At 39.4% G+C, this 19,448-nt stretch overlaps 1 protein-coding gene across 9 annotated transcripts in view; it reads right to left on the reverse strand.

The window, feature by feature from the left end:
* PPP1R9A (protein phosphatase 1 regulatory subunit 9A) overlaps positions 1 to 18,979 on the reverse strand; it is a 321,771-nt gene extending 302,792 nt beyond the window's left edge. For 8 of the 9 annotated variants that reach the window (XM_039236233.1, XM_039236235.1, XM_039236231.1 and 5 more), the window contains exons 1-2: positions 17,966 to 18,036; positions 15,085 to 16,699 (exon numbers count right to left, since the gene is read on the reverse strand). In XM_039236233.1, the coding sequence (XP_039092164.1) occupies positions 15,085 to 16,476 (1,392 nt within the window). In that variant the 5' untranslated portion in view covers positions 16,477 to 16,699; positions 17,966 to 18,036. Of the gene's footprint in view, positions 1 to 15,084; positions 16,700 to 17,965; positions 18,037 to 18,931 lie in introns of those variants that run through there. The other variant, XM_039236230.1, reaches the window with a different exon arrangement.
* Positions 18,980 to 19,448: the final 469 nt, after the last annotated feature.

Below are 19,448 nucleotides of genomic sequence, written 5' to 3' on the forward strand. Positions count from 1 at the left end.
AGGCACGATAGCAAAATGATGAAGTCAACTATCCCTTTAAATTCTTCAATGACACCCCAGAGTTTGCATTTAATTCCAACCACTTAGTATACAAGTCTCTCCTTGAAATATTACCTGCCTATATTCTTACACAACACACACGCACACGTATGCACACACACACACCCTTAATAATGTTCCTTAGTTCTGATTTCTGTACAGTTACCTCTAACGTACTTCTCTTGGATATAGGATTTTCTATTTCTCTAACTGATTAACTCTTATTCATCTTTGAAGTCAAGTGCCAGAGTGCCCACGCAGGTTGGTTGGTTAAACCTCCAACTCTTGATTTCGGCTCAGGTCATGATCTCAGGTTCATGAGTTCAAGCCTCACATGAGGCTGTGCCCTGACAATGCGAAGGCTTCTTGGGATTCTCTCTCTCCCTCTCTCTGTCCCTCCCCTACTCATATGCACACTCGTGCTCTCTCTCTCAAAATAAATAAATAAACATTAAAAAGAAATAAAGCCAACTGCCATTTCCTCTAAGAAGTTCTTCCTGATGATTCCCCTCCTCCTAACGAAGGGGGACACCTCTGCACCCTGTTAATATGCAGGTGACCATGTGTACTGACCACCCTGGGTCAGTCCTAGGTTCTGCCTGTTGTTGCTGCCTAAGTGTTAACAGTAGTCCTTTCACCATCAGAAAGTGTCCCAGTTTGACAATAAATCATATATGGTCACCCTAGACATTGTATGATATAAAGAAGACTAAGCAATGGCCTATGCTCTTATTTAAAATATGAATAGAGGTCCCTGGCAAGCTCAGTGTGTGGAGTGTGCAACTCTTATTCTCAGGGTTGTGCGTTCAAGCCCCACATTGGGTAAAGAGATGACTTAAAAATAAAATATTTTTTAAAAAATAAGTTAAATTAATAAAACATGTACATACACTCAGAGTATCTAGCTTCTCAAATATGTATTATTATTATTATTATTATTATTATTATTCACCTCTTTTTTATTGTGAAAAGTGTCCCAGTTTGGAGGATAAATCACATATGGTCACCTTTTGAATATATGTCACAATACTTACGGTACTATCCTATAAATGTTTTATTCTCTATCTCCTTCACAAGACTAAATTTCTTGTGAAGCAAGAGTTTGTCTTATTTATCTTAATATCCACACATCAGAGCCCAATGTTCAACACATATTAAGTGTATTCAGTAATGTTTGTTGACCGTTATCAATCAATTAGAAGACAATGCTTCTCTAAATAGCTTCAACATAACCAGTTATTTATAAACACCTTAATAATAAGTGATCCATCAACCTTGACTAATGCCCAGACAGTAATTATAAAATGTTATAATCATATTAATCTCAAAACAAAAATATTGTTAGCAGTAATACCATACAGTACATACAGTATTTCATATACTGGCTCAATTCATTCAATAACATGAACATAATATTCTGTCACACAGTCTTACCAACACCACTAACACTAAAAGGTAATTTTTTTTTTTTTTTACAGAACACTGTTATGTCACCAGGCATGTACATAAACCCCCAAAAAAGCTATTGTATTTTTATTTAATAAAAATGCAGAAAACAGCTTGGCAATTCTCTTCTTCAGAGTGCCATTAAAAGCTATGTCTGTCTGGGGAAAACGACATGCGTTTGTACCTAAACAGATTTACATGCGCAAGCAAAGCCATGTCATATTTTAGCCTAGTAACAATTGTCAGACTTCTCCCCGATAATATAATTCATGGAGGAAACATACAGACAAAAAGTATGATTTGAAGACCTTGGATTATTTGTTCCCATTCAGTTTATTACTAATTAGTTACAAGTCACAGAGAAAAATGGAAAGCTGTTTTCTGGATAAACAAAAGTCATACTTCGCAAGAATCTGATTATAGAACGAGACAAATGGCTACCAAAAGAATTACAGAGCTACAATTTAGGTCTGCAATTAAAACCAAAGACATCTCTAAAATCAATTATCATGGGGAGTGGGGGCAGAAATGATCCCCCCCAAAAAGTATTTCCTCTCTAATGATAGAAAAGTACAGAAGAAACCACATTTTAGTAAACAGGTCAGGAAATAAAAGGTGAGGAAGAGACTAAACAGTAAAAAATAATTCAGTTCCCTTCTTTAATTAAATTTTCAATAATTTTCATGTAAGAATACAGATATACTCACATATACAATTTACCATAGTTGTGGCAAATGATTGAAATTTCTAAGTAACTTTACAACTTTAGTATGGAGCCTCAATTTCTGTATTTTCTTACAACTAATTACAAGCTTGGTCGATCACTCAAAGCAGAAATAAGGTTGAAGTAAAATGAGTACTCTCCCCCTTCAGCCCTCACAGCTATATCTCATGCAACCATACTTTAATGACTGTTTCTGGTTACTTATAAACTGTCATTATCTTACAGGGCAATAGATTGAGATTTCCCAAATGAAAGGGCACAACAGCTTCAGCAAGCCAGAGCAGGGGCCAGAAAAGATTACAATCTATAATGGAATCACTCAGCTTTCATTTATAACTGCTAACGTGAAGGATTTTCCTTATAAATAAATTGTACAATCATTATACATGTACAAATATTATTACCACCACCCTTCAGATGAGGGGAAGGAAGAGGAAAGGGAAAGGGACATGGATGAGGGATATCAAAGGTTACTACCACTGACTGTACCTACTGTGTGCCAGGCAGTGTTGATAGTCGTGGAGACACAACCATAAAACAACCTGCTTGGGGCTCAGTCGGTTAAGCATCCAACTTCAGCTCAGGTCATGATCTCACTGTACCTGAGTTCAAGCCCCTCGTTGGGCTCTGTACTGAGGGCTCAGAGCCTGGAGCCTGCTTTGGATTCTATGGTCTCTCTCTCTGCCCCTCCCCACACTCTGTGTGTCTGTCTGTATGTCTGTATGTCTCTCTCTCTCTCTCTCTCAAAAAAATAAACGATAAAAAAATTTAATAAAAAAAACTAAAACCTCTAATTGCTATATCTGCAATGGGGTAATCTCCTGAGAGTTCTCTAGTTCCTTAAAAATACTACTCACAGAACTCATTATTCAGAGAAGGAACCAGCAACATAAAAATTCCACAAGCATCAGAACCTCCAATGGAAAAACATAAATTTCGTCTCAAAGTTAGTTGGGTGCATAATAATGTTGCCTTTTTTCCTTTAAATAATCCTTAAAATTATATATAATCATATAAGTGTTACTACTATAAAATCAATATTCAATAAAATACCAATAGAATTTATTAGCCACATTGTAATAAGGTGTACGTAAAATATATCTAATGAAAAGTGGTGATGCAGCACAGACTATACAGCAAGAGAATTTAATTAGGACTTCACTAGAGCCTACAAAATGCCAGAATTGCTTAAAAATGTAAGATTTGAGTTATCAATTGGTCTAATTAAACCAGAAGCAATACTTTAAACTTCTAATTTCAGAAAACTCTACCACCCAACAAAGATATTTTTCTTATCATTTACATGCTCCAGAATTATCTACCAAAGGTTTTCAAAGGTGGAATGCTATCCAGTGCATGAGAGGAACTGACCCTTTGACTCTAACTAAAAACATTATATTCTACCATGCAGTCTAGTCATACATCAAATGAATCTCTTTTCAGCTAAAACTTTTGTTAAAAAGAACAACAGGAAACGACATATTGGCTGGTGTTTTGGAACAGGAAACATATTCAAAAGGATAACGTGGAGTCCTAGAATTCAAATTCCTGTTTTTAACTGACAGCATGCAAGTGTGTTCATAGGATTACATATAGTCAAGATACTCAACTTGACATCTCTACTCTCTCAATTCCTGAGAGAGAAAATCTGTTGATGCTCAATAATATTTTTTTCTAATTTTTTTCAAAAGTTTATTTATTTTGAGAGAGACAGAGATGGCACGAGTCAGGGAGGGGCAGAGAGAGACGGAGACAGAGAATCCCAAGCAGCCTCCACACTGCTAGAGTGGAGCCAGATACAGGTACAAAGGCATGAAACCATGAGATGATGACCTGAGCTGAAACCAAGAGTCGGACACTTAATGGACTGAGCCCCCCAGGCACCCCTGATGCTCAATAATTTAACAGATCAAAAACCAAGACATGGTTTCATGTGGGAAAACTGTTAGACTCTTTAAAACACTTATTATTTTTAGTAAGACTACTCATCAAAATATTTTTCACTTTAAATCCAGGATATATGCCCAGGTTTTTTGTTTTTTGGTTTTTCTTAATCCAAAGACTCCTTTAGGTTACACATTAGGGTATCATGAACACAATAGCAATTCAAGGAAAAGATCTAACATTTATGTAAGTGTTATCATCATAATTTGAAATACATTGGAAGATCCTCCCTCCATAATATTCACAAGCTTACCCACAAATGTAGGATCAATTTTACCAAGGCTTAAAAGTATATGCACTTAATGAATTCAACTGTCAAAAAATCACCCATTTTCTTAAACTAACACTTTCTTCAGTATTCCATTAATTTATACTCTTCAACCAAAGTTTTCTGTGACATAAGGGTTAACTATTTGAATCTTGGACAATATTAAAAAATGTTGTTGTCAACTTAAGTTATTATTACTGATTGTGTTTCCATTACCTTTTTTTTTTTTACATATAATTAAAGTAACATATGCCCGTTGTAGAAAATTTAGTAAATCTAAAATAATATAATTTTTCCACATCAACTTTATTCTCTCACCCAGAAATTACTAGAGTTAATATTTCACCATATGTGCTTTTTTAAGTGTTTATTTATATTTTTAAAGAGATAAAGAGAGAGCATACACATGCGTGTAAGCAGGGAAGGGAACAGAGAGAGAAGGGAACAGAGAACCCGAAGTGGGCCCTGCTCTGACAACAGATAGCCTAATGTAGGGTTTGAACTCACAAACCTTGAGATTATGACCTGAACCAAAGTTGGGCACTTACCCAACTGAGCTGCCCAGGAACCCCACTGATGTATGTGCTTTTAATCTTCGTTCTAGGTAAGATATACATACACTAACAATAAAATTGTGATAAAAATGCATATTAAGTACTTAAGCAGGTCATTTTACCCTATAACATACAGGGTACAATAATATTTCTTATCTTTAAATTTTTAGAAAACATGACTTATAATAGCTTTGTCCTATTACCCAAATACATGCATCAAAATGAATTTAACCATTCCTCTATTATGAGACATGTGAGTTCTTTTAACTTTCTACCAAGGCAAATAACAACTCCTATTTACTCCTTACTAACAATCATGGATCAAGAAAACACATTGACCAAAAAGGCCCGGAAACACATGAAAACATTTAACCTCATCAATAAATCAACATAATACATGGGAATTATGAGAGACACTTTTCACCCATCAAACTGAAAACTATAAAGCATATAAATAACACCAAGTGTTGGTGCAGGGATTGTGAGAAAACCATTCCAACGCAATGCTAGTTATACACTGATAACCTTTTTAAATAATAATTCAGGCAGTGTATTTTAGCCAATTTTTAGAAATCTATCTTAAACAATCATAGATAATTCTAGATCCCAAACCAAAAAAAAAAAACTGTATATAGGGTTAATTCCCTTTTAATGCTAATTTAGTGTTATGCACATATATCAAAAGTTAATGAAGACTTAATCTATATTGTCATCATTCTTGTGTTCTGCTTTCCCTTATTATATTATAGATTCTCATTTCTGATCCAGTTTTTATTTTTCATAAGGCTTGTTTGTGTGTTTGTTTACTGTTTAGTGCTCAATCTTAAAATTTCTAAGAGGAAATGGGTGCTCTAGGCATAGCATATTATAGAATATCGTGCACAACTTAAAGCCCTGTACTCTATTATTCTACCTCCAGAAGAAACTTCGAAAAATAAATACATCTTCTGTATCCGTGCACAAGGTGATAGTCAAACACTCTTCAGTAACTTATGGAATGAGGTTCTTTAACACATATACATATATGTGTGTGTGTGTGTGTGTGTGTGTGTGTGTGTGTGTATGTTGATTCAAAGTGAACAGTGTGAATTTATGTCTTTTTCTCTCCACAAAACAACTCTGCACATCCATTTTATCTGAAACAAGTGCCTAGTAAGAGCACCCATCAATACTGCGTTGTCTCACAAGTGGATTTTAAATGCCAACCAATAAACCTGTTTTTCCCTCTCCTCAACTGAGGTCTCTTACATAGGAAAGAAAACTCTTCAAAACCCTGAACAGGGTCCTCTGACTCTGAGTACTATTTAAAATCCTGGTGTTCAAGATTAGATAAACTTTCCAGCATGAATGTACCCCCCACAAAACTCTATGCTGACATACTTTTGAAAGAGGAGTAGAAGTGAAAAGTAATTTTTAGAGGAGAACTCTGAAGTGGACAAGGGTCCCCCTCGCTGTACAGTGACAGGTTGAAGGCACCGAGTCACCCAGTTTCTCAGGGCCAGGCCAGTCCAAAGCATCAAGGGGAAAACAGCGACTGGAAGCCTCTGACCTGGTCACTCGGGAAAGAAGCCTCCATAATCATGATTTCTTCATCTTTTTGACCCTCGTCAACCTATATATGTTCCAACTAGCCACTGTATTTCAGCTGGTGTAGAAAATAACTTAAAAGACCGCTTTCCACAAAACAAAACTCATTATCGGACTTAAAAAAGGGAGGAGACTAACAGGTCTATGAGCCACTTCACTTAAAACCACTTTTCCTGAGGCATAAATATATGGAGGAAAGTTTTAAATCTACAAATGCTTTTCTTGCTCTCTGAAAACAGACTGAAGTAAAGAGAAAACCTTTCATCCTCCTGAAAAATAAAATTTCCAGATCTTTACACTCTGCCTGTTTCATGGTCCTTTTTGTAAGAATAGATGCGTGACAAAGAGAGAGCAAGTTAAATGGAAAAATTAGGAATTTTGCAAAAAATTATCAATATCTCACTCGTGGTGAACTGTGCTATGAAGCTATTTCCAGAACAAAAGTGAGTGAAGCAATTAATATGTCAGCAACTATATTACAAAACATTTCTTTATTCTTAGGTTCTTCAGCAGGCTGTTTAATATATAGTTCAACCCATACTTTCAAAAGTTGAGTTGCTCTAAAAAGCCACTCTATAAAAGTGTACTCCCTTGGATTTAAAACTTTAACCATTTTAAAGTTTTCACTATAATCTATAGCATAAATAACATTCCCAAGAGCGATGTAAATCCACTTCCAAATTCCAACAAATGATGTCCAAAACTTTCCCTCTGAAATAATAGCATAAACATTTATGATGACAGTTATTATTATACAACTATGTTTAAGAGATAATTGGAGGATCACAAGATGTTAAAGCTCAGAAGGGGTCTTTTACAAGTAAGACAGTCTCAGTTATAAATAAGAAAAGCAAGGCCTCAAGAGGCAGATTTGTCTAGTTTACAGAATAACAAGTCACTCTTGGTGTTACTTTCATTACCAGCAAATAATATTTAATGGCAATATATACACTATGCTTCAGTAAACAATGTGCAATTAACTAAATAAATGCCTGCCCCAAATTACTCATCTCATAAATGGTTATATTACAGATAACAGCAAATACGGCACATGACGTCTATATTAAAATATTGGAGAATGGGGAGAATTTTAAATATCAAGAGACTGTCTATGAACAATCTCAGTCAACATAAAAGGATAATGAGAGCAACAACATAAGAGCTGGAGCACGGAAAAAAGCTGATCAGATCATCAGAAAAGGGCAAGGGTCCCTTGTGCTAAGACCATATGTAAAAACGGAATCAGCATTAGTACCATTTGTGCTTTTAAAGATCCCCCATGTTGAAGCAAACACTCAGGCGTCAGCAGTAACAATTCCAGATAACACGCACAGAAGCGCAGTGTCCCACACAAGGGAGTTATTCCAACCATCCTCTTTGCCACAGACGGCATTCTTCCTCAGTTCACAAATACCCTCCTGCCTTCCTGGATCCTGCTGTCTCCTCAGACTTTTTTCCCCCTCTCTCCATGAAACTGCATAAGGGGCAGGCCCACCCCCCTGTCACTTTAGACCATGTCAGCACCCAGAAAATTCTCTTGCCCCTGCTCTTTAGACCTTCCCATAGTCTGCTGTCCTCAGGATATTTTCAATTTCAACATATCGCAAAACAAACTCCTTGTGTCTCCTACATCCATTTTTTTTTTATGTTTATTTATTTTTGAGACAGAGAGAAACAGGGCGTTAGTGGGGGAGGGACAGAGCAAGTCGGGGAGGGACAGAGACAGAGAGAGAGAGACACAGAATCCAAAGCAGGCTCCAGTCTCTGAGCTGTCAGCACAGAGCCCGATGCAGGGCTCGAACCCAGAAGATCCGCAAGATCATGACCTGAGACAAAGTCGGACACTTAACCAACTAAGCCACCCAGGTGCCCCCTTACATCCCTTTTAAAAAGCATGCCCCTGATTCCATTTATATGAATGTCCAGAAGAGACAAATCCATAGAGACAGAAAGTAGATTAGTGTTTGCTAGAGGGTACAGGAAGAAGAGAAATTAGGAATGACTGCTAACAGGCACAGGGTTTTGTTCTAGGGTGACAGAAATGTTCTACAATTAAATAATAGTCATGGTTGCACAGCACTGTGAATATACCAAAAACCACTGCATTGTACACTGTAAAATGGTGAACTTTATGTTATTTGAATTTTATCTCAATTAAAAAAAATTGCAAATTAAACATAAATGAAAATAAGCACATTCACAGTGTTTTACAACTACACACACACACACACACACACACACACACACACACACTTCTTCTAACTTTCCTTTCACCCTGAAAGATAATAAACTCCCCAAGGTGGAGGCCATTAAAGGTGGAATTATTAAAGCAGAGGCCAAATGATCATCTGTCAGCAATGTGCTATTGAAGAGCTAACTGAAGTGATGGGAAAATTACACTAGATTACTTTGAAGTATTTTTCATCTTTAAGTTTCTATGTCACAAACCAAAATGAAAAAATGAGAACCAGGAGGAAAATTTTTAAGTGACCAGGAAGAAAAAGTATGAATCATTTGTTCCCATTCAAAATGAGAACTGTACAATATAAGGAAGCAAAAGAATAAAAACGAAATAGATCCAAAAAGGAAGAGCACAGAAAATTATGAAAAAAAAATTAAGTAAATTAAATAACAGCACAAAAACCAAGAAGTGGTATTCAGAGTTTAATATACCAATACTTGTTTTGCTCATACAGAATTTATCCCATATCTAACTGTATTTCTCTCGAAATTCCAAAACCTGTTTTGTCCTTGAGTGGTGAAGTAAGATGTTAGGGAAAAAATCTAATGCAGATGAGATTTAAATCAGATTACTACTGATGGGCATGTAACTGGGTTAATGAGGTAAATAAGGTATAGATAACATATGTTATAGAAAATTACTTTCCCCTAAATACAGCTACTCTTACCTTTAAAACCCATTAACTCAACAACTAGCATCCTTTGTAAGGAAGTTTAGATGGGAAGACAAAACATTATGGATGATACAAAAACCGAAAAGCTAAATCTTTCTATCACAAAGAAATGCCAGCAAACATCTATATTAGTTTGCTGTAGAAAAGAATCCCTTTTTAAATACCAAATGACCAACCAACACTTAGTGAATAGAGGAGAGGTATTAGTGTACACGCTCAGTATTAGAAAAGGGTTTCATTCAGTAAGTACTCTGTAAATTATTTGATTTACAGAGCATACTAAAACACTTTATGTATTTACCTAGTTATAAACCACAGGTTATAAGACATCAAAATTTTAAAGTCCAACTTAAATATTATGACATCAAAATTATCCAAATTAAAAAAAAAAACTAAATAAAATGACCATCCTTATATTCTCTCTAGTTTATTAATTTAGGCTGCCTCCCAAAAGAGAAGGAAATGGAATTTCTGAGTCTATCAGGAACTTCTTGCTCCTGTTCTTTCATAATTAAAAACTTAGACCACACAAGAGTCTAGGATGTGACATTTTAATGACCCAAACTTTTTACAAACTTAGGAATCACAATCCACTCTGGTATCCAGAAACATCATGCACATTACAACGTTACACCTGTTTCAGCTTCAAAGAGTATTATTTTGTACAAAAAGCTACAGCAGATGGACCTGGAAAGCAAATGTGTTAAAAGGGCTTCCCCGGCATTTTGTGACCAGCTCCTTTCAGAAGCCAACAGACTCTACTTCACAATCAGATTCCAAAGAGTGATCTGTTGACCAACAGCCTCAGCATCATCCACTTGAGAATGCACAATCCCACCTGAGACCTAATGTTGTGTAAATTTGTTGTATTATTCAAGAATATTAAATTCTGGTATAAAGATCAAGAAAAATGAAACTCATAAGAAGTGATAGTCACTGATGGTAAGGAAGCTAATAGTTTATGAGGTAAAGGCAACACTCAGAGAGACTCGATTAGGTATAGATCATAAAAGCCTATGAACTTCAAAAACAAAGGCAAAATTCATAAGATGTGTTAAGAATATTTAGGTTAGCAAGCCATAAGACATCCCAAATGAAAATACGATAAACAAATGAGAGGTTCACTTGTGGAAAGAAAGGGATAGAAAGCCCAAATAATCATCATTCTATCTCTGGATGGGCAGCTACGTCATCTCCGTGTCAGCCACCCACCGAGGATGCCCAGCCTAATCTATTCCAGACCCACAGGTGCTTTACCCAAGAAACACAAATAAAACTCAGGCAAACAGGCCAAACTACAGCTGTATGTAAGTGTACTTGTACCTACTCTCTTCTACAGAGCAAGAATATATCATGAGCCCAGAGTATTATCAGTATGTAGAGCCCTTGCTCAAAAATCAACTCTGGTCCTCATAACCACACCCTCAACGGGAAGGGTGATATGAAATAGAGTCAGGACACATGAATATTGTGTACCCAGGCCTCCGGTAGTGTGGTCCTTTCAATCTTTGCACCTCAAGTGTGTTTTAACTTACCCTACGGTTTTCCTCTGGCTTCTGGCTGCGTGTTTGATACAGTGTGATTCAAACATTTAATTTGGTTGCTGAGCCTATCTATTCCATAACCTGTAGGAAAGCTGGTAGTGTACATGGAGTCTAATCATTGCATCCAGGTAATTTCCCACAAAATACCTACTGAATCGGAATTCTGCACTTTAAAAGATCTCCAGGTGATTCATAAGCATATTAAAGTTTAAGAGCACTGAGGGAGACTATCTGAAGAAAGAGAAAGATGAAACTTGGATCTCAGCACTATACTCTGAACAGTATCCTGAATAAAAAGTCTCGTATATGCCCTGTGTACCAACTCAGAGTCTCAAAAGAGAGGGAATGCTAAGAGACCCACTTTCAACAGGTATCATGTAAGGTTTAAAGAAGCACTACTTGCCCTTGGGGATTCTCCTTTGAACTCTTTGAGCTCTGTAAAGCTCCATACAGTTTGAATAAACACTCAAAAAATTACAGCGCACTGTATCTTGCCTTATCATTAACCCTATAATCTCCTTCTTGCTGGGAATTAGGAAAATACCCTTTTTCATCTATGCTATGTTTGAAGAGCACCTATCCAAAGTACATAAGGCTCCCGGAAACAGAGAAAGGGTTATGACTTCCTCAAAAAAGGCTGCGGTGACCTTAGAAAGAATATCCAAGAACAGTTTAGCAGAATAGCCTGAGAAGCGTCCTTAATGGGCTGCACACTTCCCATCTTCCAGCGGTTGCTGACCTGATCAGCTCCAGTCATTTTATGTATTTATTACATTTTATTCTATATTGCATTGTTCCTGACACATAGTAAGGGCTCAGTAAATGTTCTGAAATAATGAGGGAAAAAATGAAAAATGTTACCCTTTCTATCCTGGACTCATTTAAGGCAACTTTAATGAACTGAATGTCTTGGTTTTGAGAAATTCCTGAGAATGAAGGCATAATTCCACATCTCAAATTAGCATGGTTCACAAGACTCTCATTCCATATCGCAAACTTGGATTTTATACCTTCCATTATTAATCCCATTTTCGACAACACAATGAAACACATCAACCTATCCATTAAGAAACCATCCATTTCTAAATTTCACCAACAATTATTTATAAGTAATATGCTACACAGGAAAGATCAGCTAATATTCTGAATTTTTTCAGGCCCAGATGTAAGGTATCTTAGGAAAATACCTACTTAAGACATCTATAGAAGAATTGAAATAAAAACCAAGGACATGATCACACATACAAAGATAATAAACAAGACATAAAACAAAAGTCTGAAAGTGTTGAGGATATCTACCCCGGTGAAGACTTAAGATGAGACTATCAGGAAAAGAATGTAAACGTTCTAAAGATCATTTTTGTAGGGAATATGTCACCTATTGTTGCTAAAAGAGGGAGTGTATTTAAATTTCAAAGGAAATAGATTTAGGTTGGAAATAACAATCTACCATCCCGTAAGTGAATCTTTATAAAAAGAATAAGGAAACATTCACAGAGATGGCTCAGCAAATTCCCTTCCAAATGGTCTATCAAATCCTGTTCCTTCCATGCATTTAGCACAGCCAAGGACAGTTAAAGTGCTCATAGGACATTAGACATTTCGGCACAGGTTTTCAGACTGTTACGTGGGTTTTAAATACCAAGTTTAAGAATTGACTCCACCAGCTCACGTAGGAAAGAGGTAAGATTTGTGTGTCTTCTGCAGGTAACAGCATGAAAATACACACATGATAAGCCTTCAATAAATACTTATTGAATTTAATTATTACCACCCTCTGAGGCAAACATCTTAATTGGAAAATAATCTAAACACTACCATCACCACCACAAGTAGAAAAGTAGCTCTCAAAATTTCCAAGTGAATCCACTCACATGCTAAACAATCAGAACAACAACAAAGAGCAATTGTCTTATTCATTACAAAGGGCTAAGAATGACTCTTCTGTTTGCAAACTTAATCCACTCCAACTAGTGCTGCTAACTGCCCACTAAAACTCAGTGCATTATTTTTGTTTCACAAACCTTAATCTTGATCTATGTTCTTGATAGAATGTGTTAAACTTATATATATGTAATCTACTTCATTCTTTGTTGTATGAAATACAGTTTCTTTATTACATGAAAGTTAAGAGGCAAAAATTTTTTTTTTTTTATAAGCAATAGTGGGGGGGGGGGGGGGGGGAATCACTTGAATTTCAGAATATCATACCCCAAACCTGGTTTGTTCACATAAGAACAGCTCTATTTCAATGAGAAACCCTTTAAAATTCACTAAATCTATTACTGTGCAGTTATGTTTTAGGCAGCACAGGACCAAATACCAGGCTGGTGCCCCATTTGGTTGAGTGGGTAGTGTTCGACTTGATAAATTTTCATAAACTGCTATCCCCATTAGGGAGTTAGTCACTGGTTTTAACAAACTCCTTGAAGAGTCCATTTCAGTTATTCCTGCCTTGCTCAATGTGAAACAATTTAATCTTACTGCTTTCTTCCTAAGGGGGGAAAAGATGATGTCCAAAGAAGGGCACTTGGGAAGGAAACAGGCATGGTGAAATTTTAGAGCTCTCTGGTTAGGCTTGCGGGGAAAGACCCCTCTAAGGAGAGAGCCTAGAATTGGGGGAAGGGGGGGAGTAGGTGAGAGGCTCACAAAGGAAAGTGGGAAGGCACAGCAAAGAAACTTAGCTTACTCAGAAACCCACTATATTAGTTATTTTTGTAACACATCTACAATTATTTTAAACATAGTTTAATTTGACATGGCCCATTCTGATCCAGGGCTTCTGTCTTATACTAATGAAATGAAAGTTTCCCTGCTAACACCTATAAATAACTTCAAAGGTTATCACTTTATTTCAAAATAGTATTTCATAATTAAGGCAAAGTCAAATGTCCCTTTTCTTTGTAAATTACAGATCTTACAACCTTATATGTAAGTTTCAAAAGGTAGAAGTAACAACAGTGATTGTAGATTCTTTTAAAAGATATCATATCAAATTCCAAATCTATGATACATACACACACACTGGATAAGCCAGGAGTCCCTAGAAAGTGGTTTCAGACTACACATTCTACCACCACAACCCTCCAGAGTCCCCGAGGAGGGCATGCCACAATCTTAGGACGGAGCTGGGGAACAAGTACACTTTGAAAAACCACTCCAAGGAGATTGTGATATTCAACCCACCACCCCCTGCCCCTATTGCCATTATCAGCTAATAATGTTTCACCACCCGCTACTGATGTACATTGTGCTATTTCTTCTATACCAAATGTTAACTAAGTGAAGTCATTAGAATACAGAATCTGAATTCAACTGGCATTTATCCAGTTTTTAAGAGGTAAAAATATATCCAGGAATGACAAATCAATTTAATTTCCTTTCATAAAATTTCATTTCAGTGCTACATCACAAATCCTTAACTCAAAGCTACTAACAGTCATAGCTTTCCAATTAAAGCATTTAAGTCCGCTAATATATTTCCATGAATCAAACTTTCACTACCAAGTAGCAGTACAAAAAAAAAAAATAAGTTTCAACATTCCTAACAATCCACTTACACTCAAGTAAGAGATAACTCAGATTTTTTTTAAGCAAGTAAATAAGACTATTATTTCAAGGTCACCATAACTCTCCCATTGTACATTATACATCATATCCTAGAGTGTTTGGATTCAGGAAATTTTATTACGTATGGCTAATTTTAGGTAAAATCAGTTAAGGAGGTAATTCTATTTCAAACTAACACTCCCGGTTTTCAGTGTTCATATTATTCACACTCCAGTCCATTGGAATATATCTCACAACCCCCAAACTTCTTCAACTTTACTCTTAGCCAATACTGGTTTGTGCAACCATAAAGCATATTAAGGAAATATGTGGATCTCTCCCAAACTTTTCAAATCACCGGACAACAGGTGTATCTCAACAACCTCGAAATCCTTAGAGCTGTTCAAATCTATGCTGCAAACATTTAGGCCCAAATGCTAAAAAACCAAAGCAAAACACAAACACAAACAAAGTTAGAAAAAACTTCAAAACCAAACTGAGAAGACATACTTACCTTAATTGGAGCACTACTAAACTTAATTTTCCTATTTGCTGGGATGTCTTCTTCTTCTGGCAGTCCAACAATTTCCGAGTATTCCATATCAGGTTGATAGTAATTGTTTTCATCACTATCTTCCTGCTCACCCTGTTCCGTGCTGGTCTCTCCCCAGTCTGAATTATACCTGGATCTTACCCTATACACGTTATAGTCACTGTGCATGTAAACATGGGAACTCTCAAAATTATTTGAATCTTCGGGTACTTCCTTTCCACAACTCGATCCAGGAGCATCAGCAGAGGTAAAATCACCACCTGCAAGTTCCTTCTTCTGATGCATTGCTGCCTCACTCCCAACTAAATTAGCTTCAGCATCTTCTAAAGGTTCGTTCTGTGGGGAAAGGATTTCAGACTCTGGCATTGCCTTATCTGCAGCACAACGTTCCTCGGGAATGTCTCTGTCAATTCTGTCAGGAGTCTCTTGGTTAGATGTGGAGTCGTCGGCTTCCTCGCTCTGCTGTGTTTCTTCACCAGGCACTGAAGCTAGAGAGGTACTTTTCGAAGCCACTTCTGGTAGTGGACTCGTATTACTCTTCTGAGCATCCTCTGCATCGTCACCGTGTTTGGTTGGAGGAGACCAAGAATTCGAATCCTTAAGGTGACCAAAGGTGTCAAGATTTGTAACAGTAACAGATGGTAGATTCAGGGGATAATGCCCAGTCACTGAGTATTCGTTTTCAGCCTTCTCAGAAACCATGGCACTGGGGGAATCGGTGTTCTCAAATACTGCACTCAGTTGACTCACAGTTGGGGAGACAGCCTCTGTCCGGGAGCTAAGGCTGTCCAAGGAATCAGTACTGCCTCTGTTGGACTTGGAACCACCCCATTCATCCTGAGGCTCATTCCCTCCAGCTTTCTCTTTCTTTGGGGAATAGCGGTTGTTTTGCCCTGACTCATGCACACTTCTCTCAAACATCTTCCGAGTCTCTGTGAACTTAGAATATGAAGGGCCATCGTACATTGTGTCAAATCTACTAATTCGTTCTGAAACAGAGGACTCCAACTTAACAACTGAGCCATCTGTTTTTTCCAGGAATTCTTTGGGCCTCACTCTTCTCTGTGGAGATGAAGGTCCACCTTTCCCTCTTGTTTTGGCTATGACTGCAGCATTTTCACTGGGTTCCATACCCATCTGCATAAATAGATTTTTAATTCTGTTGACATTGGAGCCATATTTCCTCCCCCTGCTCTGCTGGGAGCCCTCACCTTCTTTTGATTTTTGTTCCCCATCTGACTTGGGTTTGTCAAAGGTACTTTTCAGCGCCTGGAACTCAGTTCTATATGCATTCCTGTGAGGAGAGGCACTTCTGAGAGTGGTTCGTTCACCTGAAGACTCGGTTTTCAACATTTTTACTTCAGGGGTGAAAAGCCAATGTTCATAATGACCAGGAAAACAAAAACAAAAAAACAAAAACACCTCTCTTCTCTAGTCACCAAGAGAGTATTTGGTCAAGAAAAAGTACCTCTCAAATGGCATACTGTATCAGTGATCCTCCCAACAGGTGTGTTAGGAAATTATTCAGTCAAGAGTTACACAAAATGGCTTTTTCAAAGCAAGACTAGAGGTTCATCTGTAATAGAAAAGAATGAATTTCTGAATTCATTTACTTATTTGAAAAGTTATGTTTAGTCAAGCAATAATACACTTTTCGAAGTGGCTCAGCCATATATCAAACAGAAGAAAATCACTTACTGAAATGGGAATTTAAAAGCCAAGAATTTAAAAGTTATAACTCTCACTGGTCTTTGATAACAAAAATGTTTCAAACACCATTTAGAGATCCCTCTCCAAATCACACACTAATACACACACCAGTTACACATAAGCACACGTTAGCCTAAGTTTTGGTTGCTTTTGTGAATGACCTTAAAAGACACCGGCAGTCCCTAGATCTTTAAGATACTATCAAACTGTCCAGAAAAAAAAAAAAAAAATCAATTTCATTTGGGATGCTCCATATCAGGCAGAATTTATTCTTTCTGGATAAGCACAACTCAAAGTTTGGGATCTAGATTTACAAAGTCCAAACTATGCCTACAGAGGCTTAGTTCACTCTTTCTGGTCCAATATTCTGATGTGTAGCATCCCCAAAGCAACATTCGTACATTTCAGACCAAAACAAGCAGAGGAAAGTTCTCACAAGAAAATAAGTTTCACTCTAAGTTCTGTTACATCTGATATCTGAAAGTTTCCTAAGAGTGGGTACTATTCATTATCGAGTGAGGTGTAGAATATCATGGGAATAAATGTAGGAGAACGTGACGATCAGAAAGCAAATATAACATGAAACCTCCCCTCATAGCCCTGATTTGTTTATTCCTACTTGCCTCTCACTTACTACAAGCTCAGAATGCAACGCAGTGCTTGCTTGCTGGGCTCCACTACCCCACAGCTGGATTTTATATCAATAAGCCAGTAATCAAATACTTCAAGAGCTGCTGAGGCGCAGGCAATGTCGTGCTAAAGATTTTTCATTTTGTTTTGTCTTTTAATATTAGGCCGAGCCATATCACCCTCACGCACAATCAGCTGAGGAAGCACACACTTTCACTGAAGCCACCTCCAAACTCAGCTTCCTGGCCCAGCACGCATGCATGGCCCATGCAGACAAACAAGAAAGGCTTCAGAGTGTGGTGCCTGTTTTTTTGTAAAGCATCGACAATCTCCTTGTACCCTGACATTTGTTTAAGCCTTACACACCCTCCCCTCCCCCCTACACATACACCCCACTCCCTCCGCGGCCAATTCGAACCCGAGGGGGCGGGGGCGGGGGAGATGGGGCCGCCGGGGGACTCAAAACCTGCCCTCACAAAAGACAAACATAAATAACACCAACTTGAGAGGCAGCCGGTTCCCAAGCCTGGTTCGGGACGCAATCCCTCGGCCCCGGGGCAGGGCCGGGAGAGCAGGTGACGCCAAGCGCTATGGTAGGAGGTCGCAGTCTAGCTTTGTGCCAAAAAGCACCTGAAGTCCTAACACATTGGCTGCGGCTCCCGGCGGCTGCCAGGCGGATCCCAGTGTGGCACCGGGAGAGCCGAGCTCCCTGGCCACATTAAAAAAAAAAAAAAAAAAAAAAAAAAAGAAAAAAAAAAAAAAAAAAAAAAAAAAAAAAAAAGGAAAGAAAGAAAGAAAGAAAAAAAAAATTACAGGGTAATGATAATAAATCCCTTTGTTTTTCCTCCCAATGTGCCAGGAAACAATAGATCCCACTGATAATGCCTCCGATCCTCAACCTATCGCTCCCCAACCACAACCCACCCCCACCCCCAGCCTGCAACTCAGCCTTTGTACATCCCGATTTTTTTCCTCTTCATCTCCACCCTCCCCAACTCCTCGCCCCGCGCACAGCCTCCCCCTTACCCGAGCGGGAGCCGCCGCCGGCGGGGAGGGTCGGGCGGCCGCGGCTCCCACCCCCTCCTCAGAGGCGCCCCCCGCCCCACTGTGGCCGCGGCTCTATCCGCGCCGGCCCGCTCGGCGCCCCTCCACCCGCGGCTCACGGCGCAGCGCGGAGGGCGGCTGCGGCGGCCGCTTCTCCTCGCGCCGCGGCCCCCACGCGCGCCCTGCCCGCGGCGGGCGGCCCCGGGAGGCGCGCCGCGCTCCCCAACGCCATTGCGGGCGGGCGGCGGCTCGGGCAGCGGCACGCTCGCCGGTTCGTGCCGGCCCGGGGCGGGGGTCGGGGCGCGGAAGGGGCTGGGCCCACGTGCGGTCACCCGCGCCGGGCCGTTGGGGCCGCCCCGGAGCCGGGGGGTAGTGGGCGAGAGGCCGCGGGGGTGAGGAAGGCCCAGGGTAACAGGTGCCTCACCTCGGCTGATGGGATTAACTCTAGGGCCGCAGAGAGAGGGAGCCCGGCAGCAAAATCCCAGGAGAGGGAGAGAGAGAGGGAGCCTCTGGCGGCCAACGGAGGGCGAAAAGCACCGGCCCGAGGCGAGGCCGCCCCACCCCCTCGGCCGTGGGCTAGGGGCCTCCCCGGCCCCGGGCAAGGCCTGCCCTTCTGGGGCCTGTCCGCCTTTCTGCTCCCGGGGTTGGTTCGACAGAAACTGGGCCATTGGTCCGCGCGCTGTTGGGCCCCCACAAAGTCTGCAGTTAACTTCATGACCCCAGGGCATCTAAAACCCCAGGCTACTCTCCAGGCCTGTTAGGCCCACGCCTAGGCCGCCTTGGCCTTGCCCGGCCTAACACCCACCTTGACCTTAAGTCTCCATTGTTAAAGGAAAAGGATGAAGTCTTCTGACTTGCCCAGCCCCCCGCCCTCCCCGTTCGTAAATGCTCAGCGCCCACTCCTGCCCCCTCCCCAAATATCTTTTTTTTGCGGCAATACA

The sequence above is a fragment of the Hyaena hyaena genome, unplaced genomic scaffold, assembly GCF_003009895.1.
Source record: "Hyaena hyaena isolate Hyena2069 unplaced genomic scaffold, ASM300989v1 scaffold_109, whole genome shotgun sequence".
Lineage (NCBI taxonomy): Eukaryota > Metazoa > Chordata > Mammalia > Carnivora > Hyaenidae > Hyaena > Hyaena hyaena.